The following is a 17,539-nucleotide window of genomic DNA, read 5'->3' on the forward strand; positions in this document are numbered from 1 at the left end:
ATTTGAGGACACTGAAGAACTTGGGCTTTTCCTGAGGTTCTGAATTTACTTCCCATCCTTCCTCTGCATTGTAGAGTTTGTTCCCTTAAAGAAATAATTTCATTAAGGAACTGCTGAATCCTCAAAACTGTGTTTTCCCTCAGATTAATTTCCTAAGAGAATTGAAAGAAATTCCTGAAGTTTGCAATTCTTGTCCGCTGTCACTGCTTTGTTGTTCTGCTTCCTTTCAAAATCTATGAACTTCATCCTTTCTATGATCATTTTTCTATGTTGCTCTGTTTTTTACGCCTTCAGACCATTTCTCCCTGGTTTTGCTAGAAGGAAATGTGGCACACCCACTACTATCATGGCTTTTTCTGTCATAAGGCAAACAACACTAGTGTGTTCTGTGATTTTTGCTGTGCTATCTGACCAGCAGTATCCCTTTCTGAATGAGGGATATGCACATTCCTCAGCTTCCTCGCAACTACACAATCCTACTCTTTGAACAAGTCTCTGTTGCACAAGAAACCCACTTCCAACTACTGGTTTGTGGGGCTTTCAGTACAATTTGACTGCTTGTGTTTTGATAGACTTTTCTGACTTCTCTCCTGTGGCCTTCCCGACCATAATCCCACAAAGCCTGTCCTTGCTTGTCCTTCCTGAGCTGTGCCCCAGCTGGTTCTCTACACCTGGCAGGGTCTGCAGGGGGGACTTCTGAGCCAGAGGGCATGTGGAATGTGGGGATACACAGTGGTGGCAGAGCTGGAGGTCAACATTATGGGAAAGTGGTGAAAGATGGTAAGGAAAGACCTTTTGTATAGCAGAAGTGGGAGCACACATGCAGTTAACTACTAAGTAGAAGCCATACCTGCCATTCACATAATCCCTGTATTTGGGATCTCCAAAGATTTATTAACATTGGGCTATTTAAAACCCTCCTTTATGCTCTTAAAGAGAGTCCAGGGGAGGTTATTGTTCAGCCAAGAAGAAGACAGGGAAAAGTAGAGAGGGAGGGAAAAAATACCCTGTATAACGTGATACTGTGCTGTTAAAAAAGTTCCAATGGACCAAGACCTCCTATCCTGCCAGCTGTGTCTGGGATTCAGGAGATCTCGAATAATGCTGCTGAGGACTCGGCTCCTCATGTTTTCATCACCAAAAGTAGCCATTTTAGCCAAGCAGCAAAGGTCTTTTTTCCCTTGACCTCGATGCTGGGCCGGGGAGGCCACAGGGGAGGTGTGGGTGATGAGGTGGTGGTGAGGTGGGGTCGCTCTCTTCAGTGAGAGGACCAGAGGAAATAGCCTGAAACTGACGTTGGGGAGATTCAAATTAGATATTGTAAAGACAGAGGAGATTCAAGTCAGATATTATAACGACTTTTTTTCACTGTTAGGGTGGTCAGGGATTGAACAGGCAGCCCAGGGAGGTGGTGGAGTCACCCTCTCTGGAGGTCTGGATGTGGCACCGGGTGCTGTGGTTTAGTGTTTACAGAGGGAGTGCGGGACTGGATGATCCTAAAGGCCTCTTCCAACCTTGATGAATATATGGTTTTATTATTCTAACAGGGGTGGGGCACCGGCGCCGTGCGGCCAAGCTTCCACCTCTGAAAGCCGCCTCACGCTGCCCGGCCGATCCCGGCACCCCCAGGGCAGCAGCAGGGCGTTCCCCGCCGGAGCCCGGCCGGTCCCGACGCAGCCCTGGCTCAGTCCCTACAGGGTGCCTCGGGCGGGCCCGACCTCGAACCCGCGGCCCCGGACGTGACGCGCGGGGGCGGAGGCGGGTCCCACTCCCGCGCACGCGGGGGCCGAGGCGGAGGAAGTGTGACCCCGCCGGCGCGCCGTCCCGCGCGCGCGCCGCCATCTTGTGCGGGAGGAGGAGGCGGCAGCAGCAGCAGCAGCGCCGCGGAGGAGCCGCGGCCGCGCCTCCCGCCCGCCCCCGTCCCTCCTGCCCAGCCCCGCCGTCCCCTGCCGCGGCGCCATGTCTGCCGAGAGCCCCGAGCCCGCCTCGGCCGAGGAGCAGAAGGTGGGTGGCCGGGCCGAGGGGCACAAGGGAGCCCCGCGGGGCTCCTCCCGCCTCCATCGGCGCGCCCGGGCCTCTTCCCCCCCATCCCCCGGCGCGGGGAGCCCCGCGGGCCGTCCCGCGTCACGGTCCGGCCGCCCCGCACAGCACCGGCTGCCCCAGGCCCGCCGCCGCCGCGCAGCAGGGCCCGGGCGGTCTCCCCGGGCAGTGTGGGCCCCGCCGAGGCGGGGGGGCCGCTCCACCATGTTGGCGTTCCCGCTCGGCCCGCGGGCCTGCACGGGCCGATGGCCTTTCCCGTTCGTTCCCCGCCCCGGCCTGGATCCCCTCGGGTGCCCCGCGGGCCTCGCCACCCGGCGCGGTGGGTTTGGGCTCAGTCGCAGCGGCGGGAGGGAGAGCAGCGGGAATCCGGGAGCTAAACGTTTGTTTCACTTTTAGAAAACGTTTAGCTTTTAATATGAGCTGTTTAAGAGGAGAAAAACCCAAAACACAACGAGCGTGGCCTGTGCTACTTACAGCTTTCATAAAGAATGGCTGGCTGGGCTATCTTAGGGTATCCCTGTTATGTCATCTCTGTCGGTAATAATCGTATCGTTTCTTAAGTGGGATTCGGCCTTAGGGATGACTGTGCTGTGGCTTTAAGAAGCCGTTTGTTTTTCAGTCTTGTCATTGCCGTGTGAGCCCAGTCGCAATCCCCACGGCTATTTCCGATCGGGAGAAGTTACGAAACACAAGTATTGCTTTGAAGGGCGCTAAAAAAAAAAAAACAACAAAAAAAAGCTTAATCTACTTCAGATGTCAGGTGTTTTTTTTAATAATTTACAGTTTGTAATATGAGTTAGTCGTACAGGTGGAGTTTTGGGGGTTAATCCGGAAGGATACCTTCTCAATAGGTGCAGTAATCAGAACCAGCTGCTTTGGCAGGGCTGTAATCTGCTCTTAAATAGGTGTGTTCTGCAGCGTGACTTAACGCTCATGCCAGGTAGGCTGCTGGGGGATACTGTTCCTGTTCAAAGCCTATAAAAATAAGTCCCTGGCCTATGCAGCACTCCTAGAATAGCTCTGTAATAAGAGCATAGTTAAATATGTGGTAGCAAGTTTATTGTGATGCCTTCTAGTGTGTTCTGATGAAGTCGGGTGATTGTGGCCAGTTTTGCTAGCAAAGTTTCAGGCTAAGTCTTGAAATGCAGTGTTTGGAAAAATTATATGAGAGACAGGAGTTCCTTATTGGTCTGCTGACTTAGTTTTAATCTGGTAAGGTGTTCAAGAAAAATTATATAATATGAATAAAATAAAACTCTTGTGTTCTGTGAGATTATGTCCTGATGTGGTATCAGTGCCATTATGACATTGCAGTATTAACTTCCACTAAAACTGTTGGTCTGGGTAGGCAGAATTGAACGTTTAATGCTTACCTCTGAAATACTTACATAAACAGCCCATTTTCCAGTACTTATTTATATGTATGCTTAAAAAAGATGACACCCCTAAATGAACTTTAAGGCAGCACTTTGATGATCACAGGCTCTTTTCTAAACTTTTCTAATGTGCTGTAAGAAGCTTGTGCATGTGCTGAGTGAGAAAGGTTTTGAACTATAGAGTGATGAAAATTGAAAATTGGCCAAGGATCAGCGTTTCCTGTTCTCGGTGTGAAAACTCAGGACAGTGGCAGGGGGAAGTTCAGAAACAAAGAAACTTCAGGCGTAGGACAATATATGCTTGGGTGACTGACTCTTTTTGCCTTAAAAGCCTGTATTTTTCAGGAAGCTGTTAAAGGTGGTGCATTTTGTTGCTGAACTGGCTTTTGCCACATCAGTTTGCTGTAGGGTTGGGCTGTTTTCCCATTTTCTGCTTTGCATTTTGTCTAATGTCCTCTGTTAAAGAGGATGAGCTGTTCATACCACAGTTATAAAAGGCTGATGGCTCCTGTTTTAGCCATGCAGTTCAGTAGTCCACCAGATATGTAACTTTATGCTGCTAGTACCTCTCTAAAAGCGAAATCTATCTTTAAATGAGTTAGGTAACTACAGCCTTCCTGGTAGAGCATTTTAATGACTTCATGAACTGTGTCAGATTCCTGTAGAGAACTAAAATTATAACTTTTGTGTGGTTGTCACTAGGAAGAAGAGCATGGTATATCTTGATTTCCGCCCACTTCCCAATCATTTGTTAGTCACTTGGTTGTTGCTTCTGTAACTCAGGGGAGAATGTTCTAAATGTAGGAGTGGCTTGGGTTAAAGTCTTTGTGGTTCAGCAACACATCTCCAGGAGTGCTCAATACCATCTAGTCCACAGAAGAGTATAAGACCAGGATGTGCAGGCAGTGATCTTCCCAAGAAAACGCTCCAAGGTCTCAGCAGTCTGGAGTTTAGAAGCCTTCTGAGCAGCGAATGAACACATCAAATTGCTTTCTGAATCCATCTAAATTCTTGGCACCCCCTGTATCCTTCAGCAAGGAGTTCTGCAGCTTAACTATATTTTACGTGGAAATCTGTTGTCTTAAGTTGAACCTGCCTTCAGCTGGTTTTGTTTGACACCCTAAGTCACGGTATTGAAATTCTTTAATTCATCTTCCATAGTTTTTTGAGCCTTAGTTGTTTTTGGTCATCAAGAGTAATAGACTGTGGTCTGTATCCTTTTGAGCTGCATTGATGCGTAACACAGTGTTTTGTGTTTGGATTGCCTGCTGTGCGATAATTTGTCAGCCCTGTGAGTTTGCATAAATGTCTCCTTTGATGAACCATGAATGCATATTTATATAAGCTATTTATTGTTGGTCCGGTGTTCTTAAAAAATATCTCTGTTTGGATTTTAGTGGCAAAATATTCCCCCTCAAATGCTTTGTTGGCTCAGCAGCAAGGACCCAGTGATTCAGCATTAGATGTTGAGTGTGTTGAGCTGAAAAGATTACTTTTGAGAAAATCCAGTCTCTGTCGGCATGTTAATGAACTACAGTAGGAATAACAGCAGTTGAATGATCTATAACGCATGAAAACTGTGGTCTTGGCTAGTATGACATTATATAGTGAGAAATGGTGTAGTTTTACGTTCAGTAGAATCAGGGGAACTTTGCCCTTTATTTGTATTTGTATTTTGCATTGTATTGCCCAGCTGCATTTTGATCTAATAAAAAGCACTGGTGCCTGTCATCATAGAAGTTCCTCTTAACCTGTTATGGGAATTTCTGTCTTTCCTTGGGAGAGCTGTTGATTCAGGTTCCTGCTGTATTGTGCAAAGCTGTCCTTGAGATGTCTTGGCCTAATGGAGGAACAAGACAATGTTATATTTTAAATCTGTTGTTATAATCTTTGTTTCTGAGGCTTCTTACCAGAAAGATATTGAATATTATACAACTTGGAGCTTTTTTAAGAGAGATAGGAGAGCACCTAGGATAGGCGAGTGTGGTGGCTCCAGTTCTTTGGCAGTTCTCGCTTAAGTAGCTCCCAGCTCCCTGTGTTCCTCTGCCCTCACTGCTGCTGTGCTAACATACCTGTTTGTGTAGCTGCTTGGTGATCCAGACTGTGGAAATGGATCCAAATAAAACAGCCCAACAAGGAGAGGAGGAAAAAAAAAAAGATGAATGGTTATTTTTCTGTTGAATTAGTTTCTTTAACCCATTACTGGGGAGTACAGGCAGTCATGCTGATTGATGCAATGCAAAGGATGATGACAGGCATGGAAAAGAGTGTGAAGGGGCTGCCTAAGCAGCTGTAAGTGGACATGAAACCTTAGTCACATATGAATGAGGCTCTCCTGATTTCAATGGCAATTCTTATTTCCTACCTAAAAGTCTTCTTGTGAGTTCAGATGATAATTCCAACACTACAGCAGTCAGTGCAAATCATTATATATTTTCCCTGAACTAGCAATGGTTTGCGTTAAAAAAAAATAAATGGCCATGGCCAAATACTGGAAAGAGCAAAACAAGAATTTTGATTGAAAGATATTTTAGAAATGATCCAGTAGAATAAATCATAGTTCATACATCAAATTGCTACGTGGACAGGGACAGATGAGTGTAAAGTAGAGGTCAGTGAACAAATTACAGTTTTGCCAAATAAGTATCTTCAAATTATTATTTTGAGCATCCATATTTTACAGTGTACTCATAAAACAGACATTTTATTTTACACAAATGCACTGTCCAACTGTCTTCATCCTCATAATTTTAGGATAATTGTAGACATATATAGAGAAACACAGTATTGATATTAATGTGACAGCAGGTGTGGTTTGGGGGGCTTTTACAGTGGATATCAACACAGTACAGTTAGAGCAGCCACACAGATCAGCGTGGCAATGAAACAGGGACATTTGGAAAAAGAAAGTATTCAGCATTTGTTCTTAGTGGAATCCTTGTTTTGGCAAAAAAAATTAGTTTTGTTTGAGAGTTTTTCTTTTTCAAAATGGAACAATACAAATTTAGAATAGACTGTTTTTCTTTGAGAGGGAAATGCGCACATCTCCAGGAGGAGTATCTAAGATGGGAGGCTGAACTCCTACAGTTGCTGTCAGGATTTGAGAGATGCCTCACTTGGTAGCAGCATGTGGGTGTATTACCTGCAGAGGTATTCTGCATAAATATACATTGTTCTATATTTAATTTACAGTATCTCTTGTCTTTCAGGAAATGGAGGATAAGGTGATCAGTCCAGAAAAAGCTGAAGAAGCAAAATTGAAAGCAAGATATCCTCATCTGGGCCAGAAGCCAGGAGGCTCAGACTTCTTGAGGAAGAGGCTTCAAAAAGGAGTGAGTTCTTTTTTGTCTAAAGGGTGTGGACAAAAAATGCCAAGATTTATATGTCTGGTTGATTTTTTTCCTCTCCACAGGCTTTTGTGTGGTAAGAACTTTAAATTTTGAGAAAGCACAAGGAAGAGAAATTTGTTTCCGCAAAAGGAATGCTGAGTTGGCAGGATAGATGTTTACAGCGTCAGGGACTCAAACACACTTGTTATAAAAAATTAAATTTAGAAGCTGCGGTGATAGACCTAATAAAAAACATTACAGCAAACACCAAGGGTTAGAACATTATCCCTATTTTGTAGGGATTTTATCTCGCCCGTTCTTGTGACCCCAAAATGTATGTTCACTCCTTTTATCCGTGTTTTTAGCACATGAAAGTTTAGCATCTGCTCTTGGACCAGGCATCACCTGACATCAGTGGTTTGAAAATGGTGGTATAGTTCTGGATATACACCCTGACCAAAAAATAGTGAGAGAAGAATGAAGAGTGAGTTAATATTTCAGTACCGTTCCACATCTAACCAGTGTCTCTTTATTTTTTTAGTTATTCAGCTGCTTATTTTTTTAGTTTAATTATTCATAAAGTGATTATGTAATGCCTTTCAGGCATGCTAGAACTCTGTTCTTGGAATAATCCTGGTATGTCACTACTTCTGATGGTGCTTTCATTGCTGTCACACTTGTTTTTTTTGCTATTGTCTAGGCCCTTTCAGTACATGCAGTGTTTCCAAGTATAAATCCTTCGCAAACCAGCTGCTGGAGTTCAGTGCTGATCTAGTTCTATGCTATTTGGTAACATCTCCTGGGAATGTTTACCGTTGGCAGTTTTTTTGGATAATCTTTCTCTCATAAGCTGCAGCTTATGCAGCATAGTTAATGGCTGCTGGGCATAGGCAGCCATGGGCAGGTGGGAGATGAGGTGACTCCCTCTGAGTTACGTGGGTCAAAGGCAGCCTAAATGACACTCCATTTGTTTCAGTGTATGTATAGACACAGGAGGGACAGGTAAGTGTGGATTGTGGTGATAATTCAGGAAAACAGACCAGCATTCACTCACCAAGGATTGATAGCCATAAAGGAATTATGACCTCTTGCACTTGGTGCAAATGTGAGAAAAACTCTCCACCAGCAATAACAACCTGTACAAATCTTCATCTTGATTATACACTGTGGAATGTAAAGGCTGTTGCAACATGTACTTTCAAATTTGAGCAGAGGCAGATCAATGGCAATCTTAATTGGCTTTTGCCACTTTGATGAAAGATGGCATAAAATTGTGGATTCCAATTCTTAATATGTCTCCTTCAGTTCCTGATGTGGTGATAACAACTTTCTTCCATTTTGTTTTCTATTATTTCTGTTTATGGGCTCAGTGTCTTAAATGAGGAGTCATCTTTACTTGATACGGGTCCCGATGTACTTCGGGCTGCCTGCATTGATGAAGTTTAAAACAGGGTGAGGGTAGTGAGTGTGCTTTCAGATAGTGTTTGTGACACAAAGACAGACACTGGACAGACACTGTCAGTTTGAAAGGGATGATCAAAAGAGGCCATCTGTGAGAAGCTAGAATAAATCAGGAAAATACAGGAATGAGTTGAAGGAAGAAATGGACTGATATGCTAATGCATAAAGGATGGTAGGTTTTCTCAGATATTCTTGTAAATGTATATGGGCAGCTGTAGCCCAAATCATCTTCAATTTGGCAACTAGGACATGCTCTGCCAGTTCATATTTGCTGTCCAGAAATGTTCTGCCTTGTGTGGACACACCATTATTAGCACACTTTCTCCAGAATAATGGTAGACGAGAACAATGTTCCACCATGCTCCTGTGGAGGGATTCTATTTGGAACTCTTACATGGACAGAAATAGATCTGTTAACAGCTGCAACACATCTAAAGATTGAGTGATTCTGTTATTACCTAATTGCTGTTTAAAAGTTTCTTTTGGTTGCTTCAGTTTTGAAGGGCAAAATGTGAAAGCCTTTTTCCAAATCAGATTATGTTCTAACTTGAGGTGTAGGCTGCAGGTGTAGCGTGCAGCTACAACACATTGTTGTGTGAACAGGGATTACACCATCAAAAAGATTGAATTGGGAATAAAATTGAATTTTTGAATAAAATTGTGTGATTCAGATGCATTACTGACTGCATGGGAGAAAGAGATTTGGTAACTTTAAGGCTCTGACAGGGAATATTTAAAGCCACTTTCGGGAGGCCTTGCCTGAGCAACCTCCTCCCCTTTTGGTAAAGGCCAGTTAAATCAGGTGTTCACATTACTTCTGTCTAACAACTGCTGCTACTGAACATTTTGCAGCTGGTTAATACTGCTGCAGAATAAAGAGTGGAGTAATAATATGCTGCCTGGAAGCACTTAAACATAGCAGGTAGTGATGGCTCTTCTTCAGCTGACTGAGGACTAAGCCTATACAAAGCTGACTGGGGGGCCTTCTCTTCAGAGATGATTGTGATTGTAACCAACAGTTAGTGGTGTGAATCTTAATACTGATTCTAATTTTTTTTGGCCTCGTATGAAATCTGTTCCAGGTCATGGGTTACAAGTGCCTAAATGGTAGACCTCATGGTAAGATGTAAAAAAATACAACTTTTCCTGCAAGATGTGTCAGTGAGCAGTTGAAGACTTGATGCAGAGCTTGGATGAAATTCCATGCCTCATCTTACCGCAATGTGGATAAATAAGTAATTTGGCCTTAACATCCATAGATAACTTAATATTTTGAGAAATCTGACAACTCTTAAAAGGTAATGCTAATAAAAATTTGCTGATGGATTAAGGAACACTGTTTTAGAAATTCAAACTTAATTTACTTTTGTATTAAGCCCTGGAATGTGGGGTAAGAATTTCCTTCACACGGTGCTTTTCAGAAGGACTGTATTGTAGATTTGACTTGGCTAAATAATTGGTTTGGGAATTTTAGAGATTATAGTTTCACTGCTTTAGTGTATGCAGAAAACTGGTTTTCTTGTTATCATGCAGTTTCCTGCTACTTTCATCTTCTGATATGATAGAGCAGGCTCTGTTCTCCAGCTTTACTTCATGCATTGTTTGGTTATTCTTTGTAGCAGAACTTGTTCACTGCAACAAAATTTATAAACCTCAAGGTTTCAATTGTCAAAGACGAACTTTTGGGAAAACTAAGGCAAGAATAATGTTCATGTATGGTGTGAGTTTAATGGCATATATAGAACCTTAACTGTATATTTACCTGATGTTAAGAGTTTAGCTGTCTGTGCTTAATAATCTTGATCATATTTTTTTTTTTAATTGATGTAGAGCCACTTGATGAATTGGGGAGGTTTTATAATTGTTTTCAAAATTAAAACTACCTATTGAATGATGTAATTCAGTGTATACATGTCATAAGATTTCAGGCTTTTAAATATATGTATGCTTTTGTCTTCTAGCAAAAATACTTTGATTCTGGTGATTACAACATGGCTAAAGCAAAGATGAAGAATAAGCAACTGCCTACTGCAGCTCCTGACAAGACAGAAGTCACTGGTGACCATATTCCTACTCCACAGGATCTTCCACAGCGGAAACCATCTCTTGTTGCTAGCAAGCTGGCTGGCTGACGAGAACAGCTGAACTGCATGATTATTCTCATTCCTGTTATTTCTCCTTAATAGTTATTTCTCACCCTCACATCACCCTTTTTCTTTCTTACACTAAGTCATGAGACTGACAGCTTTGCAGGTAGCGATAGCATGTGCTGCTATTGTAAGGGAATACTGTTAAGAGTAAAATGTAGTATTTGGACTAGTTGAGAACAATGCACTGATTAAAAAGGACAAGTTTGGTTAGAGCAATGTAATCTACTTGAAAATGTACATATTGCCCATTTCCTAGTGTAGGACTGGTTCCAGCAAGTGACATCGCAAGTTTTACAACTTCTAATGTTTCTGCTTTTGTTATTTCATCTTAATTACAGCATATTTGTATTTAATATAACCTCCAGTTGTGTTGGGTTTTTCTTCCGTGTTTGGGTTTGTTGTCTAAAATAGAGGTTTAGACCACAAGTTGCTAGATGGTAAAGCATGTACAAAAACAAAGACAGGGCTCTGATTGAATTTTGTTTCTGCTTTTGAACTTGAACGGCCTTAAACCTGTTTCAGCTTTAACAATAGAGTTTTTACTTGGGCAATATTTGCCCATTCTGGTGTAACTCTTGTGAACCTAGTGCTTATTGACAACTGCCTGTTGAAGCTGGTATTCTTTTCAGTTCCGTAGCTTAGGACACACTTTTGTTGAAGATGTGAATGAAGTGTGCATGTGCATAGACTGTTGAATTCACTCTTGTGCCATTTTTTGTAAATACAATAGTTTTGCACAACCTTTTGCAAACGTCTATTAGTTTTACATTTTAAAAAGCAGATAATGTGCCAATCAAAGCACAAGTGATTCTGTATCTTTCAAAGTCTTGTCCTGAAACTAAGAGCCCAGAATCTTGCTACTGAAAGTAAAAACTGTGTACCTGAAATTTGCGAAACACATTGACACTTGACTCAACCTTATGCTTTTGCAGTTCTAAATTTTGTTTTGCAACAATATCCAGCATTCAAATATAAATCTGGAATTTGTACCTACATTTGCAGGCAAGTGCCCTTTTTGTTCAGCAGCTGTTTAAGCTTTAAAAGCTGAAATGCTCTGTCTGATGACATGGAATATGGCTAAATGTACTGTTCTAGAGAGTTCCCTGTGTGACAAACATTACATCTCGGCTCACTGACGTTTGATATGCAGTTGTGTTTGGGCTATTTTAGACTTCAGGAAGCAGAAGGGTGTAATTTCTTTTTTCTTGAACTCCTGAGGACGTAATAAACTGTCTCCTTTTCTCTTTGTTATACAGCAGCCCTTCATTGGCTTTGGGGAAACAAATACCTGGAAATAGTATTTCTATAATGACCTAGTGAGAAATAGGTAACTTTTCATATCAGAAAATAGGAATGAACTCCTGCTCAGGTTTATGATGCAGATTGTAAGTACTGGATAGACAAAATACATAGTTGATATTAGACAGGTGACTTGATGCATTTAAAAGCATGTTAGTTCAATGAAATCAGAATATTAAAAGTGCAGTATGATCCATAATGTAATTGATTTTTATGTAGGTAGTCACAGCCTTCATGTTCTTTGGGAGAACCAGAAACTCTTTAAAAAGACCAGTTTGCTGAATACCTTTTTCTTTAAATAAATAGTCCTGAAACAGCCTATTAAAAATAAAGAACCAGTGTAGGTATGATAAGAGAAACACTCTTAAAGATGCATGTTTTTAGAATCTTGTACTTTGTGTTGACTTATTCAGAAAGGTCTTGCAGTATAAAGGACTGCTAGTCAAAAACAATGCTGGCCCATATCTTCTGCAATGCTCTCTCTAAAGGCAAAGATAAAATGGCCAAGAGAAAACGAATAGTCTTTATTTGGTCCAGTTTTGATCAAAAAATATCAGTGTCTGCGTAATGTCTTTGCTTCAGAAAAGTAGTTCCAGAGAATTTCAGAATTGCTAAACTGATTCTTTTCTGTATAGCCCTTTTCTAGTAATTACATGGGCTCTGTCAGGCCTGTCCTTATTCCTTATCCTCCACTAGTATTATAAAAAATTTGTGATTTTTAAAGAACAGGTTGAAGAAATGGACCTACTGCTTTAAGAAATCAGGCTGGAAGAATGACAGGGAAACTGGAAATATTGAAGCAAGCTACTTTTTACAGATGTTTATTCTAATGTCAAAATCCCTCTTTATTTTTCTATGCATAAATGAAATTGAAACTTAATGATAGGACTGGGCCTGAAACAAATGTTGAACAACTTAAGGTGACTTGCTGTGTATTGTCTGGTGCCACTACTCTGTAGCTGCCGTAAGGTGAGTTTTCTTGATGTTTGGGAAGGTTTAAAAAGATAGCCATTTAAATTTAAACATTCCACTCACTCAGCTGTGACTCAGCTTGTCCTGCTGGTTGGACAACACAAGCTCTTCCGATGCTCACTCGGTGACTTGGAGTTCTTAGGATTACCACAAATTCAGCTATGAACATATTATCCATGTGTATATTTGAAGTACTGTAATACTAACTAGGTCAGTGACTGATTATGAGCCTTCACATCTGACAGACCTCAGCAGCAGGCACAGCTATTTTGATTCCATACACTGTATAAAAATTAAAGTCCAATAATCACTTAACAGTAAATCAAACATGACTGCAAATTGATGCTTACTTTCAGCTTACTCCAGCAAGATTAACTCAGCTATCCAAACTGATGTACATAATGTATTATATGAGTTTTACCATTTGATAATTGCCTTTTTCAAAGAAAACCTGTCCACACTGTAGACTGGCAGTCCCTTTCATATCTTGCCTTTAAAGATAGACAGTGTTTAGTTGTTAGAGTAGTACTCATGTAGACTTATAATAGCAGCTAGCACCAACATTTTATTTGAGATAGTTAAGTGAATTAATTACAACTTCACAGATATGTCCCCAAATCTGTAACACCAAAGGCTTCCCTCTCATTGTTCTTGGTGTAGTAGGACAGTGTTTGTGTAAAGGCCACAGGAGTACATTTTGTTGGACATATTTACACCCAGTCAAGATGTTAAGGTGATAAAAATGTCAATTGTTCTTTACAAACTTACACATTGTATAGTATACAGAATAAATTGATTTACTTAGTTTTTATTGCAACGTGGAGGTTTGTCTCATCTTTACTGTGGTTTCCTAAACAATACTGGATACTTCGGTATTCTCTATGAAAAACTTCTAAATCCTAAATCTTGCTACTCTGTATCATTAAAAATATGACTGGGCTTTGGTTTCTAGTATGTTAGACTACAGAATTACTTTAATGTAATCACATTTATATATATTTCAGTGCTTATTTTTCTAATAAGGCAATTAAAGCTTATTGTTTGAAAACTCCGTAACAGATGATTGTTTTGGTCCCTTGCAGTGAGTGAAGGGGATGTCTGGGAAGTAGCCTGGCATATAGAAGTTTGCACTGTTGCTGTGGACAGTTGGCCTAAATATGGCAACACTTCCAGAAATCAAAATGCTGGAAAAAGTCCAACTAATTTCATAGTTATCCTGTGACTTAGGTGCTGATGTTTGCGTAGCTCCAAGACCCCTGTGTTGTATTTGCACAGTGAGCTCAGTCACCAAGGTTATAGTAACGCCCTCTCTGCTCTGCATACCTGCATGGCACGTGATTTTTTCTCTCCCTACATATCTGTTGCATTACATTTCAGAGTTCTTTACCGTTCAACCAGTTTTCTACAGCTAAAAGCTCCAGGCCTAGTCCTTGTAGTGTGAGAATATGAGAAAGGGTAGGAGAACGATTCTAGCCTGTAAATCCCTCAGCTTTGTCTGTCTTGCCGGTGAAAGGCACGTGGAGTTAAACTGATGGTCAGTGTTGAATATACAGTGCTTTTCTGAAGGAGTGGGTAGGCCTGTGCACTGGCCAGGCACTAAATGTTATTGCTGTGCCTTTAATGATTTCCCTTTTTGTTTGGCAAAGAACTCGCTGCTCACTTGCGGAACAGTGACAACAGAATAGGAAGTCCTGTGTGAGAAGGGAATTTTTTTGCCACAGTTTAACAGATCATGGATGCGAACAGACCAGAGATGTAAGAAAAGAGATAGGACAGATGCTTTGTAATTTTTTTCTGAAAAAAAATTACATAAAAATTCAGTGTAAAATTCTGCATGTGGACTGTATCAGCTGCATCAACTATACATTGTCATCTGGCATATCCGAGATATATTCTCCAAAAAAAATGCCATCTTTTGAAAAGATGTTGTGCAAGATAAGAGATTATGTCATTTAAAATCTTATCAACAAATATTTGATGCAGGAGGTGCATCTTAATAATTAAGTAGTCAGTCTGGATATATTACAAACAGGTTGCTCCTTGGCAACTTTCGGTGCCCCCAATTTCTGTCCTTAATGACAGATTTGAAATCCTGGTTTATGCAAATTGTGTCAAATCATAGCATATTTTGGACTCAGATATCTATTTTTTGCTGTGGCTTATAATTACATTTGGCTCCTGAGCTCCATCTGTGAATGGCTGAGATCAGTAATCCACCACCAAGCGAACTCCTGAAATGAGAGTCTTTGAATTTAGAATAGATACCCTAAAGAAAGGGTATGAAATATTGAATATGAAGCAGCACAGTCAGAGGGGAGGTTCAGGTCCCTTCTGAGAACAAAACTTGAAATTTCAGTTGTTTGTACAAGCAGATTCTGAGATTAAGGGTGTTCAGGGGACATGATTACTCTTAAATGAACCACAAATAAGTCACTTCTTTGTTATACATGAAAGAAAGATGACCTGTAGCTTTAGTATAGATCTGTTTTGCCTTAGCATACAGATGAAGAGCAGCAATGCAAACTGCTTAGCCAAAACCTCACCCCTGACCTGGACTGCAGTTCCCAGGAACCCATTCTGGGCTTCTCGTATCACTGAATGTCCAGTTCTGCTGATGGGACTGACCCTCCTGGCACGAGACAGTAACAGCAATTGTGGTTGATAATCCTGGGCATACTGGTAGAACGCAGGAAGAGGTATTAAATTCAGCTCACAGTATTTTGAACTCCCAGGAGAATCAAGAATTTTTTTAATCTCTATTCTCAATTTACTAACCTTAGTTTCCTAGCTGTGAAGGCCATATCTATCTGCACCTAATACAAACAGCTCTGGGGAAGGCTCCATATTTTCATCTTGGTTATTTTTCATTTGTGCTTGCTGCTTTCTCCATCTTCTTTCTTTTAGATAGCAGCAGTAATGTATAGCTGGGTTATGGTGTTTATTTGGAGTGTTTGTTTTGGGAGTCAAAATGGTGTTGTATCTCTGGCTGTTTACTAAATTGATGAGTGATTTTTGACCCATCTCTTTCGTGGCTTATTTTCTCTGTAAACAGGTTTGTCTGTTTCTTTAATAGTCACAGTGAGTTTCAGGGGAAGTACAGATACTACCCACTCAATACACAGCTGTTTTCTAAACAGGTGAATTTTGAGAGAGGATAAATAGTCAAAACCACTTTGATGGACAGTGTGGCAAACATACTTGTTTCAACTTGTTCTGTATTTTGGACCACTTGAACTAGTAGGATGCATTTCCAAGGTAAAAAGGGGGGGGGAAGATAGTGATAGCTTCAGTTGTGCTGTCAAAGAACTCTTGCTGTAAAAAACACTCTTTAATTATTCATAAAGCAAGGAGGTGTCATCTTGAGACCTAGCTGGACATGGGTTATGTTTTTCCTTCCATTTTGACATGGATGTTAAACTTTTCAAAGGTGTGTACCTCCATGTCTTGGTGAGAACTGGACTTATTGAAGGAGCTGGTTTGGGCCCAGTTCTCTTCAGTACTTTCAGTAGTGGTTTCAGTCAAGCTGAAAGAGGCCGTAAACAGTTTGAAGGATGGGATCAGAATCGGAGAGAAAAAAACCTGGCACCTGAGAAATTCAAGTCAAAACACACAATGGGAATAACTGGCAGGATGGCAGCGAGGCACACAAGAGGCTTCAGCAGGCTGTGACACAGATGTAAATCCAGAAAGATTAGGCAGCTGCACAGAAGGTTCTTCTCCCGCCTGCCTTGAGAGGAGAGGTCCCTGGGGAAAGAAGGGGCCGTTCCCTGAGCCTGGTGGTGTCCGGAGTGCGGAGCCTCGAGCAGGGCACGGGCTGGGGAGCAGCGAAAATGATAAACGTCCCTGACGACGAAACAAGTGATTTGCTCCGTCTAGGAGAAAAAAAAAAATATAATAAAAAGAAAAAGCCGTATCCCGAGGGAGAGGAGGAATACCGGTCCTGGCACAAAGTGGGGGGCGCGCAACCCCCTCGGGGTCCGGGAGCGGCAGCGCCGGCTCCCCCCGTCGGAGCGCCCTGGGCGCGGTGCCGGGGCCGCGTCCCGCCCGCCGGGGGGAGGAATCGCGCTCCCGCCGCCCTCCGTCCTGCCCGTCCCTGCCCGTCCCCGCCGCCGCTCCCACAATGCACAGAGCCCTCCAGGTAGCAGCAACATGGCGCGGGCCGCCGCCTGAGCATCCTCCTCCTCCTCCTCCTCCTCCTTCTCCTCCTCCTCCTCCCGCCCGCCTCCGCCTCCCGCCGCCGGGCTGCCGCAGAGGGGCCGCCCGCCCGCGCCCTGCGCCATGGCAGCCTCCGAGCTCTACACGAAGGTAGGGCGGCGGCGGGGCCGGGGCTGCGCGGGGGCGGCGGGACCGCGGGGCGGGGGAGGCGGGAGCGGCGCGGCCCGGGCGAGCATCCCGGGCGAGCATCCCGGCGGAGCGATGGGGGGCCGGGGCAGGGACCGGCGCTGCCGCCCGCGGCCCCGGCGGGAGCCGGCGGCGCTCCCCGCGGTGGGCCCGCATCCCGGCGGGCGCGGGGCCGGTCCCCGCTGTACCGGAGGGGCTCCGCGCCCCGGGCCGGGCGGGGGGCGGCGGGGCCGGCCCGAGGGGAGCGGCCGGGGCGGCTCCGGCAGCGCGGCGGGGACGCGCCCGGGGGGAAGCGCGGCGGGTCAGCACGGCCGCTCGGTTATCGCCTTCGGGAACACCTTCCCCATCCCTGAGGAAAAACGACTTCTACGACATGAGCGCTTTGATATTCAACTACCCTTTTCTGGTGACACTGCACCTTCGGATTATATTTATTCTTTTGGCAGCCGTTCAGAAGCCCTGCAGTCAGCAGTGATGCGCAGCGTGACTCTCATATGCTCTTTAATCAGACGTTTTTCTAATTTTTTAGTCCTGTGTGTTAGTATCTCGTCAGCTCCCACCTGGAAACAGT

General features: G+C 43.2%; 2 protein-coding genes across 7 annotated transcripts in view; both read left to right on the top strand.

Moving 5' to 3' along the window:
- The first annotated feature begins 1,827 nt into the window (after positions 1-1,827).
- ARPP19 (cAMP regulated phosphoprotein 19) lies at positions 1,828-13,444 on the top strand. Of its 2 annotated transcripts, none has more exons than XM_064668770.1 (3): positions 1,828-2,004; positions 6,626-6,748; positions 10,168-13,444. In XM_064668770.1, exons 1-3 carry the CDS (start codon positions 1,960-1,962, stop codon positions 10,336-10,338), a joined length of 339 nt encoding a protein of 112 aa, XP_064524840.1. In that variant the 5' UTR covers positions 1,828-1,959; the 3' UTR covers positions 10,339-13,444. The 2 variants fall into 2 exon arrangements, with proteins under 2 accessions (XP_064524840.1, XP_064524841.1); XM_064668771.1 differs by lacking the exon at positions 1,828-2,004 and adding an exon at positions 4,207-4,546.
- A 3,297-nt stretch (positions 13,445-16,741) lies between these two features.
- The window catches only part of MYO5A (myosin VA), a 97,653-nt gene continuing 96,855 nt past the window's right edge, over positions 16,742-17,539 (top strand). For 2 of the 5 annotated variants that reach the window (XM_064668755.1, XM_064668756.1), the window contains exon 1: positions 16,743-16,932. In XM_064668755.1, the coding sequence (XP_064524825.1) occupies positions 16,906-16,932 (27 nt within the window). In that variant the 5' untranslated portion in view covers positions 16,743-16,905. Of the gene's footprint in view, positions 16,933-17,539 lie in introns of all 5 variants that reach the window. The other 3 variants (XM_064668757.1, XM_064668758.1, XM_064668759.1) reach the window with 2 other exon arrangements.

The sequence above is a fragment of the Pseudopipra pipra genome, chromosome 12, assembly GCF_036250125.1.
Source record: "Pseudopipra pipra isolate bDixPip1 chromosome 12, bDixPip1.hap1, whole genome shotgun sequence".
NCBI lineage: Eukaryota > Metazoa > Chordata > Aves > Passeriformes > Pipridae > Pseudopipra > Pseudopipra pipra.